This window comes from Monodelphis domestica, chromosome 5 (genome assembly GCF_027887165.1).
Source record: "Monodelphis domestica isolate mMonDom1 chromosome 5, mMonDom1.pri, whole genome shotgun sequence".
NCBI classification, from domain to species: Eukaryota; Metazoa; Chordata; class Mammalia; order Didelphimorphia; family Didelphidae; genus Monodelphis; species Monodelphis domestica.
The window spans coordinates 114,430,234-114,454,097 of record NC_077231.1 but is presented as its reverse complement, the minus strand read 5'-3'; the positions used below and the strand labels follow the sequence as shown (position 1 = coordinate 114,454,097).

The 23,864-nt window shown below is 36.0% G+C and overlaps 1 protein-coding gene across 1 annotated transcript in view; it reads left to right on the top strand.

Moving 5' to 3' along the window:
• Nucleotides 1-23,864, top strand: part of CRACR2A (calcium release activated channel regulator 2A) — a 226,554-nt gene that overhangs the window by 165,894 nt on the left and 36,796 nt on the right. Inside the window, 2 exon segments of the mRNA XM_056799129.1 lie at nucleotides 8,650-8,695; nucleotides 20,643-20,737. Coding sequence (XP_056655107.1) covers nucleotides 8,650-8,695; nucleotides 20,643-20,737 — 141 coding nt within the window.

Sequence of the window (23,864 nt, the reverse complement as noted above, 5' to 3'; positions counted from 1 at the left end):
GTAAATTTGAGTAATTAGACCTTTGTCAGAGGTTTTTGTTATGAAGATTGTTTCCCAATTTGTTGCTTCCCTTCTGATTTTAGTTACATTGGTTTTGTTTGTACAAAAACTTTTTAACTTGATGTAATCAAAATTATTTATTTTACATTTTGTGATTTTTTTGAACTCTTGCTTGGTCTTAAAGTCTTTCCTTTACCAAAGATCTGACATGTATACTATTCTGTGTTCACCTAATTAATTTATAGTTTCCTTCTTTATGTTCAGGTCATTCGCCCATTCTGAGTTTATCTTGGTGTAGGGTGTGAGGTGTTGATCCAGATCTAATCTCTCCCACATATATCTTCCAATTTTCCCAGCAGTTTTTATCAAATAGTGGATTTTTGTCCCAAAAGCTGGGGTCTTTGGGTTTGTCATAGACTATCTTGCTGAGGTCATTTACCCCAAGTCTATTCCACTTATCCTCCTTTCTGTCTCTTAGTCAGCACCATATTGTTTTGATGATCACTGCTTTATAGTATAGTTTGAGATCTGGGACTGCAAGGTCACCTTCCTTTGTATTTTTTTCATTATTCTCTGGATATCCTTGATCCTTTGTTCTTCCAAATGAACTTTGTTATGGTTTTTTCTAATTCAGTAAAAATTTTTTTGGAAGTTCAATGGGTATGGCACTAAATAGATAGATAAGTTTGGGTAGGATGGTCATTTTTATTATATTAGCTCATCCTACCCAATTATATTTCTTTATAATAGTTGATATATTCTTCTGTTTACTCACATCCCTAGCCCGAGTTCTGAAGTTAAGATTTAGTGCCTGACACCTCACTTCCACATTTTTGAATGGGTTCAGGCCTTTTTGGTCATGATCTTCCTTCTTTGGTTTTCTGCTGCTGGCTTATATGTTTATACATAGAGTCATGGAAAGTTTCAGGACCCTAAAAGTCAGAGATCAGTGGTTCACTTTCCCCAATCAGCACACTGGGAGGTTTTCTTTCCTCCCTGGGACTTTCTTTGTTTAATTTCATTTATTTTAATAACAAATTTCTACACAAGTTTTCTGAAGGTATATGATCCAAATTGTCTCCCTTCCTTTTCCCCTACTTCCTTCCAGAGCTGGCAGGCAACTTAATCTGGGTTATACATATATTATCATGCAAAAATATTTTCATAGTATTCATTTTTTCAAGTGAACAGTCTTATAAAATCGAACCCCAAAACATATACTCAAATAATCAAGTGATAAATCATATGCTGGATAGCATTGTTTTTCATAAATCCCTCAGAATTGTGCTGTCATTGCATTGCTATTATCAATTGCATTGCTAAATCAATCAAGCAAACTATCACATTTGATCATTCCACAGTATTGCTATTATTGTGTACAATGTTTTCCTGGTTCTGCTTATTTCACTCTACATCAGTTCATATAGGTCTTTCCAGCTTTTTTCTGAAATCATCCTTTGTCATTCCTTATGTCACAATATTATTTCAATTGGTGAGTGACTTGTATGCTTATAAATTTTACTTATTTCTTATGTATTTTAGAAATGAGACCTTTATCAGAGAAATTCATTATAAATGTTTTCCCCAGTTTGTTGTTTCCCTTCTAATCTTGGCTGCTTTGGTTTTGTTTGTACAAAATCTTTTTAATATAATCAAAATGATTCATTTTATATCTTGTAATTTTCTTCATCTCTTGTTTATCCTTAAAATTTTCCCTTCTCCATAGATCTGACAGGCAAACTATTCTTTGTTCCCTTAATTTACTTATAATATCACTTTATGTCTAAATCACATACCAACTTTGACCTTATCTTGGTATAGGGTGTGAAATATTGATCGAAACCTAATTTTGCCATACTCTTTTCCAATTTACCTAGCAGTTTTTGTCAAGTAGTGAGTTCTTATCCCCCAAACTGAAATCTTTGGGTTTATCAAAAACTAGATGTTGAGGTCATTTACCTTTTAATCTGTTTCATTGATTCTACCTTCTATTTCTTAGTCAGTACAAGATTGTTTTGATGATTACTACTTTATAATACAGTTTAAGATTTGGTACTGCTAGGCCACCATCATTCCCTTTTTTTTCATTAATTATTTTTCTATTCTTGATCTTTAGTTCTTCCAGATGAATTTTGTTATTATTTTTTCTGATTTTATAAAGTAGTTTTTTGTTAGTTTGGTATGGTCTGAATAAATAAATTAATTTTGGTAAGACTATAATTTTTGTTATATTAGCTCAGCCTACCCAGGAGCAATTAACATTTTTCCAATTTTTTAGATCTAACTTTATTTGTATAAAAAAGTGTTTTGTAATTATGTTCATATAATTCTTGTGTTTTTTTTTTGGGAGGGGGGTAAATAGATTCCCAAGAATTTTATGTTGTCCAGAGTGATTTCAAATGGATTTTCTCATTCTTACTTTTGCTGCTGACTTTTGTTGGAAATATATAGAAATACTAATGATTTATGTGGGTTTATTTTGTAACCTGAATCTGCTAAACTTATTAATTATTTCAAGTTTTTTAGTTGATTTTTTAGAATTCTCTAAGTATATCATCATATCATCTGCAAAGAGTGGTAGATTAGTTTCTTCATTGCCTACTTTAATTCCTTCAATTTCTTTTTCTTCTCTAATTACAAAAGCTAGCCTTTTTAGTACAATATTAAATAGTAGTGGTCATAATGAATATTCCTGCTTCACTCCTGATCTTATTGGGAAGGCATCTAATTCCCTGGAACTTTCTTGGTCAATGTATTGCCTGTTACATATCTTCTGCAATTTCCCACATCTGTGTTCAAATCCCCTTTTTCTGGGGTTTCCAACTCAGAGCACTGCTTCTACTGCATCCCCGGCATCTCTCTTGGTCAGGGTTCTATGGATATTGATCCTTTGGGTTTATTCTGGTAAGGGTAAGGCTAGGATCTCCCATGCTAGGGGGCTTCTGACCTATTCCCCTGTGTCCATGCTGGCTTCTTTGTCAAGACCTATCTTCCAGTGTACATAACTTCTAATTTTCTTCTTATTGTTGTTCTGTATTAGGCTAAGTGTATTAGGTTTTCTCTTTGGATTTTTTGGTCATTATTCCATTTAGTGCTCTTTTTAGATCACTGATGGAAAAAAGTGGGAGAGTTAAAAACTAGACATATTTCAAATTTACTTTCTTGAGTTAGCTATGAAATCTCTTACTTTAAAGGATAACTGAGCCACAGCATCTAGTGTCTGAAATGTTAACAATTTTAAGCATATGTTAAATATAATGAATTTCAGATTTGTACCACTCAACATGATTAAAATCAGTCTCAACAAGAAGGTTATAAGGAAGTAAAAAGGCCAGGTTCTAGCAGAACTGGGGGAAAAACATCAACAACTTATTTCTTCATGATTAAAAAAATAGCACAGGATGTACAAGGTCATCAATTTTAAGCAGTATGTTCTTTGCCTTTTTATTTAGAAAAAAATAAGAGGGCAAATTATGACAAAAACAAAGGAAGGAAAGAGCAGAAAACCCTTGAAATATACTTAAGACTTGGGTTATTTTTTTTTTAAGTAGCCAAATATTCCCGTAGAAGCACATCACTGGAGCCTCTACAGAGTTACTGCACAGTGACCAGGGTAACACTGGGCTGATAAATCGAAGTCAGGAAACTGAGATGTGGAGACCAGAGGGCAGACTGTCACCAAAGTGAAATGAAGAGATTTTGGCAGAAATGATGGAGATCTGGAGATGAGCAAAAGAGGAAACAGGGATGAGATAGGAGATCTCAGAAGGAAGTTAAATTGCAACCATGGAAGGATGAAGCAGGCAAATGCTTTTCTAAAAAAGAAGGGCTAATTGACCATCAGTAAAGCTTCCCTCTCACTTTGTGTTGCCTATGTATAGCAGCATGATATTACATATGACTAAATGAGAAGTGACAGAGGAATTATGCAAGCAAAAAAAGATTAAATGTAGCAGCAAATAGAGGTACTATAGATGAATAGGACTTAGAGACTAAGAGGATATGGGCCACACTTCTGGACAACTGCATATCAGAATGGAAATTCAGAAGAATTAAGGGAAGAAAGGAAAAAGAGGATGAGTTCAAACCAAGAGATTTTTTTTTTCTGAACTATCCCTGCCCTTCTTTATAATCTCTTCCATGAGTGATGAACTAATTATAGCAAGAAGTAATCAGAGTTCCATACCATTGACAGGAACTGTACAGAATGGCATTAGACAAGAATTTCAGCCTGTACCTGGTCCCAAGCAGATGGAGTTCAGAGTTTCTAAGTCTTTACATAATGATGGATCCTACCTTTGGTGTGAGCCAAACATCATCTAGGAAATGTTCCACATCATCTATGCTATTTTAGCCACTTATGGGTGATATAGTAATGGGAGTAGTAGAAGGAGTTTTGTTAAGCAAGCTGATTTTGCCTTTCCTAGAATTCCTGGGTTTGAAGCAGACTGTATATTATCTGAAGAAGTTTTGAGCATCAAATTATGCTGTAGATATTTTATTACATATTGCTTATTGATTTAATTTTCATATAATGTTAAAATACTATATAGAATAACCGAGCATTCTTGTCCAGTCCTGTAGCAATACACACACACACACACACACACACACACACACACACATATATATATATATATATATATATATATATATATATTGTTGAAGAAATGGTCCAAAATGCTACTAACTACATAGAGTTTATTTCCTTTGCTAGTTTCATTTATATACCAGAGACCACCAGATTCCAAGTCTAGAATACACGACAATAGGCTCTCAACAACTCTTAAAAGCAAAACTTTTCAATAAAATGATGCAATACCTACTAAGGGGACAACAAAGCATAGAAGTTTGGGATATTAATTAACCTATAGAACTACTCATTAAATTAATAGATGTATTTAAAGACAAAATTCTGGGGGTTAGTAAGTTTTATGGAATTCTTCAGAGTATTTAGAGAAAATTAAAATATTAATAGCCTATGAATTATCAAAAATTACAAAAGTAAGTAAAACAAACCTTTGTTTTACCTAGAGGCAGCAAAGTTTTCCTTACTTTTTTTCAGGTTAGCAATATACCTTTTTTAATCATATAAGACCTTTGCAGTAATATCAAGCCCTAGAAACACAAGAGAATAAGACAGGTCTATAGCTCTGCTTGCAGACCACACCATCTGCAGGCTATTCATCAATTTCAACCTTCCTCTAGAACCCTGAACTCTGACCACCATGGTCTCCAATGACTTTTACCTTCTCTTTCATGAAACCTTTGTACTCCATACTTTTGTTTTCTAGCTCTGCTTTCAGTGGTAGGAATGGAGAGTTCCAATTCCAGTCTTTTGTAAGGGACTAGATTTGGAGACCTTCTTGACCCAGAACCTACTACTTCAAGTAGAAACACAACTTATTTTTCTCTGCTTCAACAAATTGAGAAAGACAACAATGGCCCGGTACTTTATAAGGGTCTAGAAACTAGGTTTCTCTGGGCCAGGATCTAGGCCAGTACTAGGACCAAAAATACCAGGAGCCAGTGAAAGTCAGTTGCATATTCCACATGTGGAAAATCTGGATTTTTGTCATCCCCTCTCTTAATGAGCTGAGGCAAAGTTATTTGCACTGACTTGGTTTGGATAGGTCTTAGAGACCTGAACAATAAGGACATGATCAAATCTCCCTGCTATTTCTGTCCCATTCTCCTAGATGTTTGGAGAGAGAACAGACACTATTCTTCCTCATCACATAACCCTGGAGGGTAGGGGTCCTACTCAATTGTCCTATGTCTAACAAATTTTTAGTTCTTCATATATCTGTGGTTCAGTCACCAGGTGATGAGACAAAACCAAAACCAACAACCTTCTCTTACTTTTACTCCCCATGTTTTCATTTTTCAGATTGAGAACAGAAAAGAGAAGAATATAGATCTTTCTTCCATTGAGCCCTCTGGAATTCCTTCTCTTTCATTAAAAATGTCCTGCTTTATCCTGGATCATTTCTTCTCATACTCTTTCCAGAGTTTGTACCCACAGAAACCTGGCTTCCCCTGGAGGACACTATGTCCTTCATTAACTTCTCCTGTACCAGAAACTATTTCTCTCATCTCTCTGATAAGAAACTCTTAGTTTCCTACTGCCTCTTTCAGATGCTCTCATTTGGCTTCTCCATCACTTAGAAGTGTTACAATTAAATTATCTCAAGAGATTGAATTTTGGTTAAGAATATCATTTTATTGATTATATTAAGTTTATTGGTTAGGTCAGCATCATAACTGATAAGATGATGTAGGTCTCTGTGGTCTTGAATGTCCAATGACCTGGAACCTGGGTCAGACAGCAAAATAGTTTTAGGAGCTCATTAGTCAACTTCTCCTTTGAACATTCTAAGACATTTCTAATTTTGGTTAGCTAATTAAGAGGTGGTCTATCAAACCATCTATACTTCCCCATCTCTGTTAGGGACAGATGAGGGGTTTGTCACCTACACAGGAAAAGAACCATCCTCCCCTTCATTTTTTTTTACTAAATTCTATTAAAAAGGAAGACATTCTTTGGTATTCCTAAGGAAAAAAAATGCAAAAAGCAGCTGATTGGATGGTACCTCCAACGCAAAGTTCAGACACAGGAATACATAGAAATTCTAATTGACCATTATATAGAAGTTAATATAGTATATATATATATATATATATATATATATATATATATATATATGTATATCTGTATCTATATCTATATAAATAGATCCTCAGGGGGCCATTAGGTGGAGGTTCAGTTTTGGATTGAGAGCCAGGCTTGTATTCATATCTGACCTCAGGCACTTCTTGGCCTTATGACTTTGGGCAAGTTAACTCCCATCACTTAGCCCTTTGCTTTGAAACCAATATACAATATTGATTCCCAATTAGAAGGTAAGGGTTTTAAATAAATTAATATGTTTGTAGTTCACTCTATCTTTCTACATCACCTAAATCATGACAATTATGACCTTGTTACAGCTATTGCTGCAGTTACTGTCTGGTTTCCAATACTATTCATTTTTCAAAAAAAAATCTCTAACACAGTTTTCCTCTCTACTCTATGCCCTGGTCTCATACTTGGAAATTACATTAGTATGTTCATGTCCCTTTGAACACTCTAGCCTGCCAGTTTATCTCTCTTCTGAAATTCCATAATCTTCCCTATAATTTATCTACCTACTAGCATGGTCACATTTTAGAGTTTACCCATAATTATATTATATTCATAGTTGTGAACTCTGAAGTTCTTCCTTCTATTACGAGATCCTGTCCTTTCATCTCTCCCTTTGACTCACTACTTCTTTTTACAACCTCTAGTTACTCTACTCTTCTCTGGATTCAGTTCCTTCCCTTTACAGTCTTGACTCTATATTTGTTCTAAGTCTCCACCAACCTCTACTCTCAAATTCCCACCATTTGGACATTTCACCAGTTCATGTGCCAGATCCCAAACCTCTCTCCCTATGCTACTGGTGTACTACTGAATGAACCTGGAGAACATTACACAACTGGATCTACTTCAAATTTATTTTATTTAACCTCAACTGAGCCTTCAATGCTGCATGGAAATCCCTTTATTCTTCCTGGTTTGACTCCTTTTTCTACCTTGTGAAATGACTATTTAAATCCTTGCCTTTTTTCCACAGACCCTCTACATTATCCTTTCTCCTCATCAAAGGACCATTTACTCTTACTTGCTTTAAAAAAAAAAAAAGGTCATCTACCATCCTTATAGAAAGGCTAGCCTTCTCTATTTTATTCCTCAAAATCCTTCTATATCATCCCTATCCTATTCTCCTTTGTTCTAGTCTTTGAAGGAGAGATGGCCTGTTTCCTGGCCAAGACTAACACTTGTAACTGTATTTTTGATTCTAAGGCCTCTCATCTCTCTTCCAGGAACTTGGCCTTTCAGCCATTCTTATTCATTCTCATTTTCTCTTCAGCACTCATACTTTCTCTCCTTCCTCCCCTATAAGCCATTGTCTTATATCTTCTCTTTCCAATTATAATGTTGTACCCCTCCTAAAATTACCTTCTGTTTCCTTAGTCCTCCATGCAGTGGTCATGGACTTTTTCCTTTTTGCTTTTGTATCTCCTAGCATCTAGCACATTATAAATATTGGTTGAGTAAAGCTTCTCCTTGAAACATTGCTATGTGGGAAAATCTATCTGTAGTAAGAATTCTCAAAAGCTTTTGGAATCATGGTTACCAAAGTGCCCTTAAAAATCAACAAATCAGGGATCCCCAACCTGGAATAGGAAAAATTTATTAAGAGAATTCAAGGAATATTTCGTAAATATATTTTATCTCTTATATACACATAGCCAGTAAATTCTAGAATTTATTTTATTACATATGGGATAAAGAAAGATTTACTGAAAGCCAAAGGACATGAAAATCAAAAAAGCTCAGAAAACTTTAATCTCACTCATTCCTACTCACTCTGCTTCACAAAGTCTACAAGTAAACCATCATCTAGCTCATAGTCCCCAGAAGAGATTCAACACTCCCTCTTGCCTTCTCTGTCTCTCAGATCCCAAGATGGCATATGAAGTGTTCAGAATAAGCCAATCCTGTGAATGAGTTTCATATATGACTTGATTTCTCCTTGCTTCATTTTTCTTTCTATCTCACAGGGAAAGAAACAAGCACCTTCGGGATGAACGGGACATTTGTTTGCAGGTAATAAATCAAGATCCCCTTCTCCCAAGGAATGGACTAAAAGGTATTAGGCTTGGGAACTGAGCTATGTCCTCTGCATGGCCTAAGATGGTTCCAGATTCTGGTGAAGAGAATCATGTTAAATATTTTTGGTGATATGGGAAGGATGCCATTATTAAAAGGCAGATTGGCTAGCCAACTTTGCCATAATGTGGTCGATAGCCCCATATCTGTTGAAAGAACTGGAGATGTTTATGGAAAAGAGAAGACTTCTAAAGGAAATGTGATTGTTTTTAAGTTGTTTTTAAGTATTTGAGGGGTTGACACTTGGAAAAAGAACTAGATTCATTTTGTTTGCTACCAGAGGTTGAAATTTGCAGAGATGCAAATTTAAGGTTCATGTCAGGAAAAACTTCCTAGCTATCCTAGCTAGAGCTATCCAAAATGGCATGGATAGTGAGATAGTGTGTTCCCATTCAGAGAAGTCTCATGTCAAAAGCCAGATAAGCACTTATTGCCAGTCCAGTCAGGTCCAGTTTGGACTAGCTGACCTCTGAGGGGTCTTCTACTTCTGTGCTTCTGTGAGGGTACTTCCCCCAAATAGTGCAAAGTGCTAAAATGACCTCAAAACCTCCCTTTTTGATACCAATTCTTTTTCAACTCTCTGTGAAGATGCCGCTTTTTACAGCATCTGCACATGAGCACCTTAGCTGGGAAGATAGGTAGAAGCCCTGGGGTAGCATCAGACAGATGTACTCCCTTGCAACTAGGGAAGTAATCCCACCTTGCCTTTGTTATGTGACCTGAGGTGAATCACTTAACTTCTTTATGTTCTGTGATAACATAAAGGAAAATATTCTCCTACTTACTTCCTATTTTACAGGGAGGTTATGAGATGAGATACTTAGAAGGCATAGACTCACAGGATATAGGTCTGTGAAGGGCCTTAGAGATCTTCTAGGCCAAGGGTCCTGAACCTTGTTTGTGTCATGGACTCCTTTGGCAGTATCATGAAGGCTTCTCAGAGTAATATATAAAATTTAATTTTATAAATATAAATGTAATAAAATTTAAAAATAAAATATATAGAATTACAAAGAAACATTCAATTGAAATCCATTTATAAAATGTATATTTTTTAAATACAAGTTTATTGTCTTTTTTAATACAAAAGCCACAGGTTAAGAACCCATTGACTAGTCCAATTCCTGTGTCTTATAGTTAAGGAGACTGAGATCAAACGATTTACTCAGACTTGCACAACTATTTAATGGCAGAGCAAGGAACTGAACTGACCCCAGTGTCCTTTTTTTTTTATCACATTTCCTCTAAAGTAAGATGATCATGTTTTGAGCCTTTGCCCTATCATTTACTAGCCACATGAGTTTCGATTATCTTTTTAACCCTTCAGAGCCTCACTTTCCTCATCTATAAAATGGGAATGGTTGTCTATTTCCTGGGTTGTTGTGAGGTTCCAAAGAGACAACATATGTTAGAGTGCTATTTAAGTATGAGCTATTATTATAAAGCAGCTCTGCTTTGAGTCTTGTCCAAGGTGGTTTAATTGCAAAAAATCTCATTATAATTCTGTTTCTTTTGTAAAGCAGACCTGCAGCACACTTGTCCCTCTTCCTGGCTGTCATTGCCAAGGGTCCAGCATCAACATATTTACGTTCCAGTTCCTTAATGAGTGTGTTAACAATTAAAACAACAGAGAACTTATTTTAAAACGTTTGAGTAAAAATGACCCTCTTCTGTCTGGTGAACTCAGGATTGTTTAAAAAAAAGAAAAAGAGATTATTGAGAAAATGAAGTATGTAGGAAAAATGCAACTGCCAAATAATAATTAAAAATTCATTGGGAAGTCATCAAAGCTCATATCTTCAGGCACCTGGGAAGCAGCAGCACATCCTTTCCCCCTATTAAGCTGTGTTTGGAAAACATAAGGTTAGCTGATTAACATGAAATTCTTTCTGTGATGTGATTCCACTTCCTCCCCACCCCCAAGACTTCTGTTAGGGGGACATGACAAACAGAGCATAAGGTGCCCCTCCCTTTCTGCCAACACCATCTTCAAATCCTTTCTTATAGATGGAAAGGAAGCAGGATAAAGGTTAAGGGATTAGTTGAAATTTCCCCTTTTTTCATTATCTATTTGAATTTGAAGATAAGTGGAGAGAAGAGCTGACTTTATCAACAGAATAGACAGACTAATTTGTATGTGATTTTAGAAGTAAGATTGACTTGCCCAAAAATACCTTTCGAAACTCATATTTGAAAGTCTTCCCATTAGCAATTTATACAATAAGAATGCCATGGAATCTAAGGGACCTTAGAGGTCATGTAGTCTCTCTCTGCACTTCAAGAATCTAGGACTATTACTGCCCTGCCTCCTTTTATAGATGAAGAAATAAGTAAAGAGACTTGCCAAAGGTCACAGTGACACTGAAAAATGAGTCTAGAACAAGAAACATAGAAACTCTTGAATAGAAGAAACTTTGAAGAACATCTAGTCCCACCATACACAAAACCTCCTCTGAACAATATCTCCACCAAATGGTCATTGCTGTTTTGTTTTTTAACCCTTCCTTTCTGTCTTAGAATCAATATTGTGTATTGGTTCCAAGGTAGAAGGATATGGGGGTTAAGTGACTTGCCCAGGGTCACACAATTAGGAAATGTCTGAGGCTATATTAGAACCCAGAACCTCATTTCCTTAGGCCTGGCTCTCAACCCACCTCACTGCCCCCTGGTCATTATCTTTTTAAAGCTCTCTAGTAAGAAGGGACCCCTGGTATTATGAGAAGGCTTGTATAGCTCTACTTTGTTAGGAAGTTTTCTTCCATCATGTCTGAAGATTCCTGACTTCACCTTTTGTTCTTTGCAAAGTCTGCCCTCTGAGGCTAAGCAGTACCAGTCTAGTTCCTTTTCTATGTAAAAGTCTTTCATATTCTTGAAGACAAATATCATGCACCTCCTTGATTTTTTTTCCTTTCCAAGCTAAACATTCCTAGTTCATTCATTAGAAAAATATTTGTGTCCACAATATATCAGGCACCATGTAGTTTCTAGAGATACAAAGATAGAAATGAAATAATTTCTATCCTAAAAAGATTTTCAATGTATAGCTATAGAGATTAGTATGTATTTGTGTGTATATATGTATATATACACAAATGAAATACAGTGTAGTTTCAGAAAAAGGCACTAGTAAACAAGACTCCTAAACTGAATTGAAGTTTTTGAGTGGATTGAGGGGACTTGAGTATTGAATACTTGAGTATGCAAATCATGAAAGGAAGGTCAGAGGATGGTAAAGCCTATGGAATAGTACAGAGGAAGAAGGAAGATCATTATATATGGGGAAGGGAAAGAGGAGAGAATGAGAATTTATTAAGTACCAGGCATTGTGCTAAGTTTTTACAAATATGATATCATTTGCTCCTCATAATAGTCCTACAAGGTAGATACTATCATTCTCCCCAAAACAGAAGTCAAGTGATTTACCCAGGGTAACATAACTAGTAAGTGTCTCAGTTGAGATTTGAACTCAGATCTTCTTGACTCATGGCATTCCAGCTGCCTCTACTTGCTATAGCAAATTGCACAGTATGGGAAGAAGACCAAGTGCACAAAACTAGAGTGATATGCAAAAATTCTGGAGGGATAGGCTAGATCCAGATTGCAAAAATATTTAAATATCAAATAGAAAAGCTTATAATTCCTTACTAGAAACATTAGGGAGCCTCTGAAGTCCCTTGAGAAGGGGAGAACCAAATTGGTAGGCATATGAAAGATGTATTAGGGTGGCGGTAGTATTTAGCCTCTGTTTGTCTGTTTCCTTATTTGTAAAATGGGATATACTGGAGAAAGAAATGGTAAACCATTGCAGTATCTTTCCGAAGAAAACTTCAAATGAGGATCATAAAGAATCAAACACAAATGAAACAACTGAACAAGGTAGAGTGAAGGCAGGAGCAGGGTGTTCTGGCAGACACTGCTAGGGCAGAAAGAGAATTGCCAAGAAGATCATAAAGCACGAGTCCATTACTCTTTATGATCCTTTTTTACATGTTCATTGACCAGCTTTTATATAATACATTGTAGAATTTTGCCACAAATCAAAGTCAAGTAAAAAAAAAAAACTATTGCTGCAGACTTACTGTCTTCCTGCCCTTTTCCAATTCTGTTCACATCCTCCATTTCTTCAACAGTCATATCTACCAATTCTTTCAGTATTCTTAAAGGTAGTTTGCCTGGATCTGGTGTCTTGAACTCACAGTGTTCAGTATCTCCTTAATTATCTTAGATTTCAATGACCATTTAGCCATTTTTGTTCTGCCCTTTTCAGATCCAAATTTTATTTCCAAAGAGAAAATAGGAGCAAAAATGTAATTAATTTTTGGTTCTTTCAAATATCTATTATCATCTTCCTCTCTACTGTGAGAAACACTTGTTTCCCTTCTTTGAGTCTTCCTTTTTAAGGCAGCTTTAAAAAAGACCTCCCCACACACTTAGAAAAAAAGATTTCCTTACCAATTTACTGAGCTTTAGAGTTATTGACACTTGTTATAAGACTATACCATGCTTTTTCATTTATTCTTCCTGACTTGCTCCTACTGCCTCTCTTCTATGTCTCTTTTTAAAAATCTAAGTTAAGGGCAGAGCCGAGATGGCATAGAAAAGGCATAGACCTGCCTAAGCTCTCCTGAATTCCCCTCCAAATGACTTTAAAATAACACCTCAAAACAAAATCTGGAGCAGGAGAACTACAAAAGAAATAGAATGAAACAATTTTCTACCCAGGAAAAATTAGAGGGTCAGCAGGAAAAGTCTGTCTCACTGGGAAAAGAATGGAGTATAGACAAGCCCAGGTGATGCCAGGGCAAACACTGCCTTGGCAAGTCAGCAGCAGGACTGGGAGACAAATGAATCAATAGTAGTGGATTCTGGAGCTTTCAATTTACAAAAGTAAGAGGGACAGACAACTAGTCATAAAGAGACTATGGGAGTCCCTTTGCTGACACAGGATGCAGGACTCTGTTGCATTATCCATATGTAAATCCTGGTTGCACTACTGGTTCTCAGTCCCAGTGAGAGGAAGAACCCTGACACACTAGAGCTTGTAGTCTCAGGAGATTAGGGGACCCTGGTTAGAACTCCATAGAAGAAAAGAGTGCTTATAGTCATTCACAGACCAGAGCACAGGCCAGGAGAGTAGTAGATAATCCTCTCATTATATCACATCACCTTGAAAGAACTGAAAACTTATAGACCAGACCCTCCCCCTGAACTAGCTCTGAGAACAGCTGCACAAAAAGTTCAAAAACTTGGGCAGTTACTATGGTGGCAGAGAAAATCAAAGCACAAACTCATAAGAAGATACAAAGTCTGAACTTCTACATCCAAACCTCAAAGAAAAATGTGAATAGATCTCAGGCCCAAAAAGAATTCCTGGAAGAACTCAAAAAGGATTTTAAAAGCAAATAGAGGAAGAAGAAAATTGGGAAAATAAATGAAAATGACTTAGGAAAATCATGAAAAAATAAATCAGTAGCTTGGTAAGAGAAACAAAGTATAATGAAGAAATAACACCTGAAAAAACAAAATAGGCCAAATGATAAAAGATGCATAAACATTAACTGAAGAGAAGAACTACTTAAAAAGCATAACTGGTCAAATGGTAAAAAGATGTTCAAAAAGTCACTGAAAAGAACTCTTAAAAATAGAATTGGCCAAACATAAAAGGAGATACAGAAGCTCATTGAAGAAAATGATTTCCTAAAAATTAGAATTGGGATAATGGAAGTTAATGACTCCATGGGACATCAATAATTAATACAACTCCAGCAGATGATGATGCAGTAGAGAGAGCCCTTGGAGTCAGGAAGACAAGGGTTTAAATCTGGTCTCAGACTCTTATTAGGTGTGTGACTCTGGGAAAGTCACTAAATAACCTCTGATGAAAACATACAATTTTTCACTTGTTTATTTGTGTATGTGTGTGTGTGTGTGTGTGTGTGTATGTGTGTGTGTGTGTGTGTGTGTGTTCAGGGTTTTGGTTTTATAAGATTAGTCACCTACAAAAATGAACAATATGGAAATATGTTTTGTGTGATAATACATGTGTAACCCAGAATTATTTGCCAGTTTCAGGAGGGGGAAGGGAAGGAGGGAAGAAGATAATTTGGATCATAAAATGATTCAGAAAACATGGGGAGGTATGTTATTACATGTAATTTTTAAAGAAAAGTTATTTAAAAAGAAATAAAGAATAAAACAAAATCAAAAGAATAGAAGACAATATAAGATATCTCATTGGAAAAACAACTGCCCTGGAAAATGCAAGAGGTCATTTAAGAATTATTGGACAATCTGAAATCTATTATTGTAAAAAGAAACTAGATATCATTATTGTAGAAATTATTAAGAAAAACAACAATATTCAAGAACCAGAGGGTAAAAAAGAGATTGAAACAAATAACCTCCTAAGAGACCTCCAAGGAATCTCCAAGGAAAACTCCAAGGAATATTATAACCAAATTCCTGAACTCCCAGGTCAAGGAGAAAATAATGAGAGCAGCCAGAAAGAAACAATTCAAATATTGTCAGTCAGTCAGTATAACACAAGATTTAGCAGGTTTTACATTAAGGATAAGAAGGCTTGCTTAGAAGATGATATTCTAAAAGGGCAAAGGAACTAGGATTAAAGCTAAGAATTATGTACCTAGAAAAACTCAGTGTAATCCTTCAGGGGAAAAATGTGTAATCTTTCAGGGAAAAAATAGATATTCAGTGAAATAGAGGACTTTCAAGAATTCCCAATGAATAAAACCAGAGCTAAATATAAAATTTGCTTTAAAAATATAAAACTCAAACATAAAATGGTATACAGGAATTAGAAATCATAAGGGATTCAATAAGATTAAACTCTATTTCTACATGGTGAAATGGCACTTATAATTCCTAAGAACTTTTTCATTATTAGGTCAATTAGAAGGACTGTCCATAGATACAGCACTAGGGTATGAGTTGAATGTGTTAGGATAATATCTAGGCAAATAAAAATAAGAGGCAAGAAGGAAGAACACACTGGGAGAAAGGGAAAGGGAGAGGCAGAATGGTATAAATTATCTCATATAAAAGAGATGCAGAAGAACTTTTACAATGTAGGGGAATATGGGGGAAGTGAGCACTTGGATTTTACTCTCATCTGAATTGGCTCAAAGAGAGAATGACATCTATATTCATTTGGATATAGAAATCTTTCTTACCCAAAGGTAAGTAGAAAAGAAAGGGAAAAAAAAACCAGGAGGAAGTACTGATAAAAGGCAGGGTAGATTGTGGAGGTGATAGTCAGAAGTAAAATACTTTTTTAGGAGAGGCAAAATGAAAGGAGAGTGAGAGTAGGATAAAGAAAAATAGGAGAGAGGGAAATATACAATAATAACTGTGAAGAAATTTTATAGTAAGCTTCTCTGAGAAAGTCCTCATTTCTCAAATCTATAGAGAAATCTCTGAGTCAACTGTATAGAAATTCCAGTAATTACCCAGCTGATAAATGGTCAAAGAATATGAGCAGAAAGTTTTCAATCAAGGGATAATCAAAGACATTTTTAGTTATATAAAAATGCTCTAAATAACAATTAGAGAAATACAAATTAAAAATAACTCTGAGATACGTCTCTACACATATCAATGACAAATATTGGAGAGAGTGTGGGAAAATTGAGACACTAAAGAATTTTTGGTGGAGTTGTGAACTTCTTCAGCCATTCTGGAGTGAGATGTGGAACTATGACCAAAGGTCTATAAAACTCTGTACCTTTTGCCCCAACAATAACACTACTACATATGTATTCTGAAGAGATAAAAACAAAAAGGATCTATTTGTGAAAAAAAAAATACTAATTGCAATTCTTAGAGTGGCAGCAGAGTTGGAAATCAAGGGTATGCCCATAAATTGGGAAATGGTTAAACAATTTGTAGTAAATGATTGTGATAGAATACTATGGTGCTATAAGAAATTAAAAGCAGGATAATTTTAGAAAAACTGAGAAAGATTTACATGAATAGTTGCGAAGTGAAGTGAGCATAACAAGAAGAACATAATACACAATAACAGCAATATTGTAACATGAGCAACTGTGAATGACATCTGTTCTCAGCAATGCAATGATCCAAGACAGTTCTGAAGGGGATTTGATGAAACATGCTATCCATCTCCAAAGAAAGACGGAGTCTGAATATAGATCAAAATATATTTTTTAAATGTTATTTTTCTTATTTATTTGTTTTGGTCTATTTTTTAAACCCTTATCTTCCACCTTAGAATCATTGCTACGAATTGGTTCCAAGGCAGAAGAGTGGTAAGGACTAGGCAATGGGGGTTAAGCGAGTTGCCCAGTGTCACATGGCTAGGAATTGTCTGAGGCAAGATTTGAACCTAGGATTTCCTGTCTCTAGGCCTGGCTCTCAACCCACTGAGCCATCCAACTTCCCCATGGTCTATGTTTTCTATCACAACATGACTAATATGGAAATGTTTTGCATTACTGAACGTGGGGATAACCTATATAAAGTTTCTTGTCATGTCAGAGACGAAGGAGAAGAAGGACAAAGATAATTTGGAACTCAAATTTCAAAAAAACAAAAGTTAAAAACTATTTTTACATGTAATTGGGAAAAATAATTTGTTAAATTTAAAATGTTAAATATTTAAATCAATGAAGAATTTCTCATTTTCTTAGAAATTACCTTTTCCATACCTTCTCATCTTTCCAAAGGGGGCTTCTCCTCTCTAATTTTGTCAACCACATTTTGTATTCCTTTTTGCTAAAACTTTTTAAATTTGTTCTTCAATAATCTAAGGTGAATTGTTTTTAAGTGTAATTGGAAGAAAAACCAAAATATTACTTTTTACAAATCTGTAGTACATGTTAAGGTACTCTTGTTTTTCCTTTTCTCTATGCCAAATTTTAAGATGAAGTGGCAATTTCCCCTTCAAGGATCCATCATTTTCATCCTACCAACCAATTTATAGAGAACATCAGAAGTTCTAGATAATTTTTTTCATTATTTCTTATTATAGTGTTCAATTTTTGACTTTTGACTAATGTTCTTTTTGGATACCTATAAAATTTTAAAGTATCTCTGTGCATCCTGTCTTCAAGATCAATGTTTTTCTTATAGAGAGAACATATGTTCTTTTAACATTTTTGCTTTTTACATCTCTTATTTAAAATTGTCCTTATCTTCTGTATTATATTCCCAATTGGTTGTCAAGACTTTTGTATCGCTGGAGAGACTTGCCAAAATGGATTCAAGTTTTTCTGTTTTGTCGGTTATTTCTGCTATGCAAGCTATAAATTTACTTTCATGATTATTTATCTCTCTCAAATCATTTAGGAATATCCTACTAGGGATCCATGGCCTTTGTGTAAATGTACATGATTCAGTTTTCCTTTGTATTGCATTATTTATTTAGAGATGTTTGTACTCATTTAGATGATCAGGAGGCTATCTTCCCTACTGCTTCTAATGTCAACCCTATTCATTTAACTTTTTGTACTCAGGGGTTTTAACTGAGTTTTCTTTCTCTTGAGATATTGGGTAATTTCAATCAATTTTTCTCTTTATTCACCTATTATTTTTTTCTTACTTTCTGTTTCTTTCCCCTTAGCAGATCCCCAAGGATTTGACCTCAAAGCTTGTCTTAGCCTCTTCCTATACTGAGGAATACACTTTTCATTTGATTCATTGTTTCATAAATGTCATACATAAGCATTTACACAAGAAGCAATTTTGCGATAAATATAGGTTGCAAATCAGTTTGACTCACAGGAGGAACTAAGGAAAAAAGAGAATTCCAAAAGGAATTTCAGGACAGAATAAGAGAGGGACCTTAGCCTGGAGCAGAGAAGAGTTGTGGTTGGCATTGGAACTTTGGAGTGACAACTTCCTGGAGCTGTTTTACTGTCCTTCCTGGAGAGGAGTGGTTGCCCTGCTGGTTGAACCTTGGACCAGCTTTCCAGCTTTTGGACTTAGCTTTACATTGGTTCCTGCCCTGAATTTCAAGATACCGTTGTGCTCCTGAGAAGACAGCCCGCCTTAAGATACCTGTACATTTCTGTAATTGAGGACACTTTCAGGATTTTGCCTGAATGTCCTTGGGTGGCTCTGACATCCAGTCACCATCCTTATTCAGCACCTGAACTATCCTGCCTTTCCCAAAGATTGTTTTGGAGTGGCCTTAGTCAGGATAGCTAGAATTTAGGGATTTGGGTTGCAGACAGATAGTATAGGGTGATACTTAGCAGCAAGAAAAAGAAGGCAGGCTTTTGTAAGCCTCTTAGCTCAGTAGGTGGAGTAATAGAGATATTAGCATCAGGTAACTACCTCAGCCCTACTCCCTGTTTATATAAAATATTAAACCGTTTGCTAACTTAACATAGAAGTCAGATTGTGTTACTAAAAGATCCAGGTCTAAAGGCAACCATTTTGGTCTTTCAGCCTGGTACAGACAGAGACACTGGACTTTCAACCTTATTGTTTCTAGAAGTGTTAATATCCACAATATTTCTAAGGAGGAAAAACTAGCCTCAGCTAGATTCCAATCTCCTTTTCTTCTGCACTGGAGCAATATACACATTGATGTCTTTCTCCTAGTTCTCTTAAATTCTGTGACTGTCCTGCTGAAGCACAGCTTGCTGCAGCTCCAGGTACATAGCATCTCTATTTTCCCATATCTCCACCTCCTCTGGAAGGAGTAGGGTGGGAGGCAGAGTTGAGGTCTGTTGGTTCCCAATAAAAACAATGGGTTAATTTATGAAGGGATGCTAACTGAGCATATTGGGGGTTAGGGATTAGATTTTTCAACTGCTAATCCATCCATCAAGTTTTTATTTCATTGAGATTATTGGTGTTTTACCCTTTGTACACAGTTACTATTATTTTACTTTGTGCATAATTCTAATTTAGGGAGTCTTCCCTTTCTCTTCTTCCTCATCTCTCAAACTTCTGATACAAATTATTCTCTTCCAATATTTTTTCTTCTTTTTAAATCATGAGGCTTTTCTTTTGTTAAAAAAAAAAAGGCTGTAGACATAACATGAAGAGTGAAAAGCTAGCTATTCCCTACATACTTTCATTTTCTCTTTTGGTAGAGAGACCATCCTACATTTTTGGAAAACAGTTGTTTGATTATGGTAAATGACAAGCATGATGATATCATTATAAGTCACAGTAAATTCTCCTTGCTCTTGTTTCTTACTGAAATACAATCTTTAGTCTTCTATCTTTATTTTTGACAGTTTCTATAGCCAAATCTAATGATGAACAGTTTTGGCAAAAATGACACTTAGATCACCAGTCATGTTCTCCTAATTCCTAAGCCAATGATAGAATTCCTTTGGGTTAAGGATTGTGTTTTCTGTTACACTCGTTAAAATGCAGATACTTGGGGGGGGGGGGCATCTGGGTAGCTCAGTGGATAGAGAGCCGGGCCTAGAGAAAGGAGGTCCTAGGTTCAAATCAAATCAGACACTTCCCAGCTGTGTGACCCTGGGCAAGTCCCTTAACCTCCATTGCCTAGCTCTTACCACTCTTATGCCTTGAAACCAATATGTAGTATTGATTCTAAAGTGGAAGGTTTGGGGAAAAAAAGTAGAAGGTGAGGGTTTAAAAAATAAAAAAAAATTTAAAAAATGCAAATACTCTCTAATACCCATATTGTGAATGAATTTATAGGATAGGGTGACAAGAATGAAAAAATACCATGAAAACAAGAGGTCTAGCATTAGAGTATATATTAAAAGGGGAAGGAGAATAGAAACGAGGTCTTTCAAGACAAGTACAGAATACTTCAGAGTAGGTCTTAGAGTCAAGTATGAAATAGAGGAAACATTTTCAGAAGTTTGGGGCAAAAACTCAGAGGCTCTGACCTAAAGATCTTTCTTTGTTTCCACAGAATGATAAAGCAGCAACTACATCAAAAGCAAGCAGGAAGCAAAGATCTGGCTCTATCATAGGAAAATATGTGGATGGAAAAGGTCCCATTAGATGGTAAGCACTATGTGAAGCTAAAGGGATCCTGGTTCCAGTCGCATAACTGCAATTGACCTCAGTATTTTTCATCTGGAAAATAATGGAGTTGAACTAAATATCTAGTGTGGTATAATGGAAAGAATCCTGCATTTTAAGTCATAGGACCAGTATTCAGAACTTGACTCTGCAATTTACTGGCTCTTTGATCAAGCCATTTAAACTATCTGAAACTCATCTATAAACTGAGGGAGCTAGACGAAATGACTCCAATAGGACACCTTCTATCAACAGCTGAGTGAGCTGATTATTTTTCCAACCATATGAATCTATATGTTCTTCTAGAGTCTTCTATATGCTTCAAAGCCCAGTAGGATATAAGCTTCTTGAGGGCAAGTATTGTCACTTTTGTCTTTGTATTTATCCCCAGCACTTGGAATGTGCTTTCAACATGTTTAAAATATTTAATTGAATTGAACTTTTCTGAGCCATAGTTTTGTCAGATGTAAAATGAGAATAACAATGCCAGCCTCCCAAACATCACTGAGCTGATGAGGAGGATTAAATAGGAAAACACATAGAAAGTGTTTTTGTAGCTGTAAATGTAAGCTAGTAAGATATAATACTTTAAGATATGAAATGACTTAAATTTTCAGTGTAAGCTAATGAAGATGCCATTGTCATTATCATTATAACTGACTGGTCCCCTAGTGTTTTGACATTGCTTTCCAGATTCTTCTGAACTCTAATGCTGCTGCCCACTCAGAGTCATGTGGCTGTGAAATTCAGAGGGGAGAGGAAGTTAGCAAAGATAACCAGCCTTCTGGCCCACCCTCCAAATAAGCAGGTGTCCATTATACTATTGCACAGACTCTTTGCTGCTACTTCGTCTTATTTCAGGAGAGTTCCTCAATTTCTGAACAAATGTCAAGCAGCGCTTTTCGACAGTCACACTGTCATATTTCTAAGTAGAAACCAGAGGCAAGAATAAGGCAATGAAACAAGGGAATATGATGCAATTGATTCAATAAACATTTCTTTTTTTTAATTTAATTTTATTAAGAAAATTTTTCCATGGTTACATGATTCATATTGTTTCCTTTCCCTCCTCCCACCCCTCTCCCATAGCCAACACACAATTCCACTGGGTTTTACATATGACATTGATCAAGACCTATTTCCATATTTCAAAAAACATTTCTTGAGCACCTACTGTGTGTTAAGTTTAGTCTCTGCACTCAATCAGCTTACAGTCTAAAGGCAGATGGTACCCTGAGAAAGGACATTGATGATGATGGTGGCTTGGTTAAAAACAAGCAGATCAGCTTGTTTGAAGAGATTGCTGGGATTTTTAGGCTTCTTAAAGGGAGAGTATGAGAGGAAATTTTTCTCTGCCCTTCAGCACTCCAATTAGAGTCAGAAGTAACTGAGTGTATCAATGAAGTGTGAGTACCAAAGCTAAAGCAGTCTCAATAATGATGAGCTTTCCTGGTGATGAACTTTCCCTGGGGGTACAGGTAGGGGGAGGTTATAATGAGGTACAAGTATCAAAATGAAATGGCTAATAGGAAAAGATATAGAGAATAGAGAAAGAAAACAGAATTAAGGGCAGGAAAGAAAAGAGGTAGAGAACTGGGTAGGGAAACCAGGGGAGGGAGGAGAGAGAGGAGAATAGAAGGGAAGAATAAAACTATTTTCTTGATCTGAAGATAGCCCTCCCCTGAAGAAAATCTGGTGTGCATAAAACCTATAATCAGTGTTATTTTTCAGTGTACATTCTCATAATGATCTTATCATTAGAAGTATAGTTTATGCTTGAGGCAGCCTATTTTTATAACAATGTAGTAACATGTTTATTTAATATTTAAATTTATCATTAGCAGCAGCATTCATCTAGCATTTAAGATATGCAAAATGATTGACAAATAACTCATTTCATCCTCACAACAACCCTAAGACATATGGCTATAATTATTTTACAAATGGGCAAACTGAGGCAGGCATATTAAGTGACTAAACCCACCTCCCAGAACTATGAGGATTAAGTTTTACTATGTGCCCAGCACATAGTCAGCACTATCTAAATGTTAATTATTATGATAATTAGCCAGTGTTGATCAGCTAGTAAAGTGTCTGAGACTGAGTTTGAACTCAGATCTTCCTGACTCTAAATCCAGAACTCTTATCTTCCATATAGAGTGATTGATATACTTCAAAAGCACTGGAGTTAGAGTCAGAGAATTTAAATTTCAAAGTCTGGTTCCACTTATTTTATTACCTTCGTAGTCTTTAAAAGAAATCACTTCATTTCTCTCACCCTCAATTTCCTCATCAACAAAATGGAGTAGGGCTGTCTGATCTCTGAGGTGTCTTCTGGGGCCAAACTCTGCGATCTTAGCAATAATAACAACAAAACAATAACCCTGTGCAGTGTAAGCAGTCCAGATACCATATCCCTTTTCCAGACAAGCTATGAGTTATTTGCTCAGGATCTCAAGGCTTAGACAGACTATGAAACCAAAGTGTATCCCAGTGGAGTGAAAAGCATCCCGATTTAACGTCAGAAGACCTCAATTTGAAACCTGTCTCTGTTAGTTACTAGCTCCCTGGCCTTGGGTTAAGTGTCTTAATTTCTCTGAGCCCCAGTTTCTTCATCTGTGAAACATAAGAGTTGGACTCAGTCTGGAAGGTCTCTTCCAGTTCTAAATCTAAATGAACCCATGTGAACCCTAACTTTTTACAGCAAAGTGAGGAGGGAGTAGGAGAAATAAAGCCGATGAGAAAGGGAGCTTGACTGAAGCTCCATCATCTGTCAGACAAAAGACTGTGTTCAATCATTTTAGGGAGGGCAGAGCATTGGAATGGGGGAGGTTCGTTAAATAACGGTATGGAATCTCTAGTTCTTAACTTCTCCTTGAAAGGGAGAGCAGGGCAAGTGCATGACAGATAATTCCAGTGAGTCAGATTTAATTAACTCAAAGGTAACATTTTGCTGCTGCAGGAATACAGGGTGACTGAACTCGATTCCCTGAAGCGTTGGCTCATTGCTTATCCCCAAAGAAGGCTAACCAATACCATTTTGTCCTCCTATAGCAAGCAAGGCTTTCCCTCAGCCACTCAGAAAGCCTGAAGGAGACAATGTAGCATA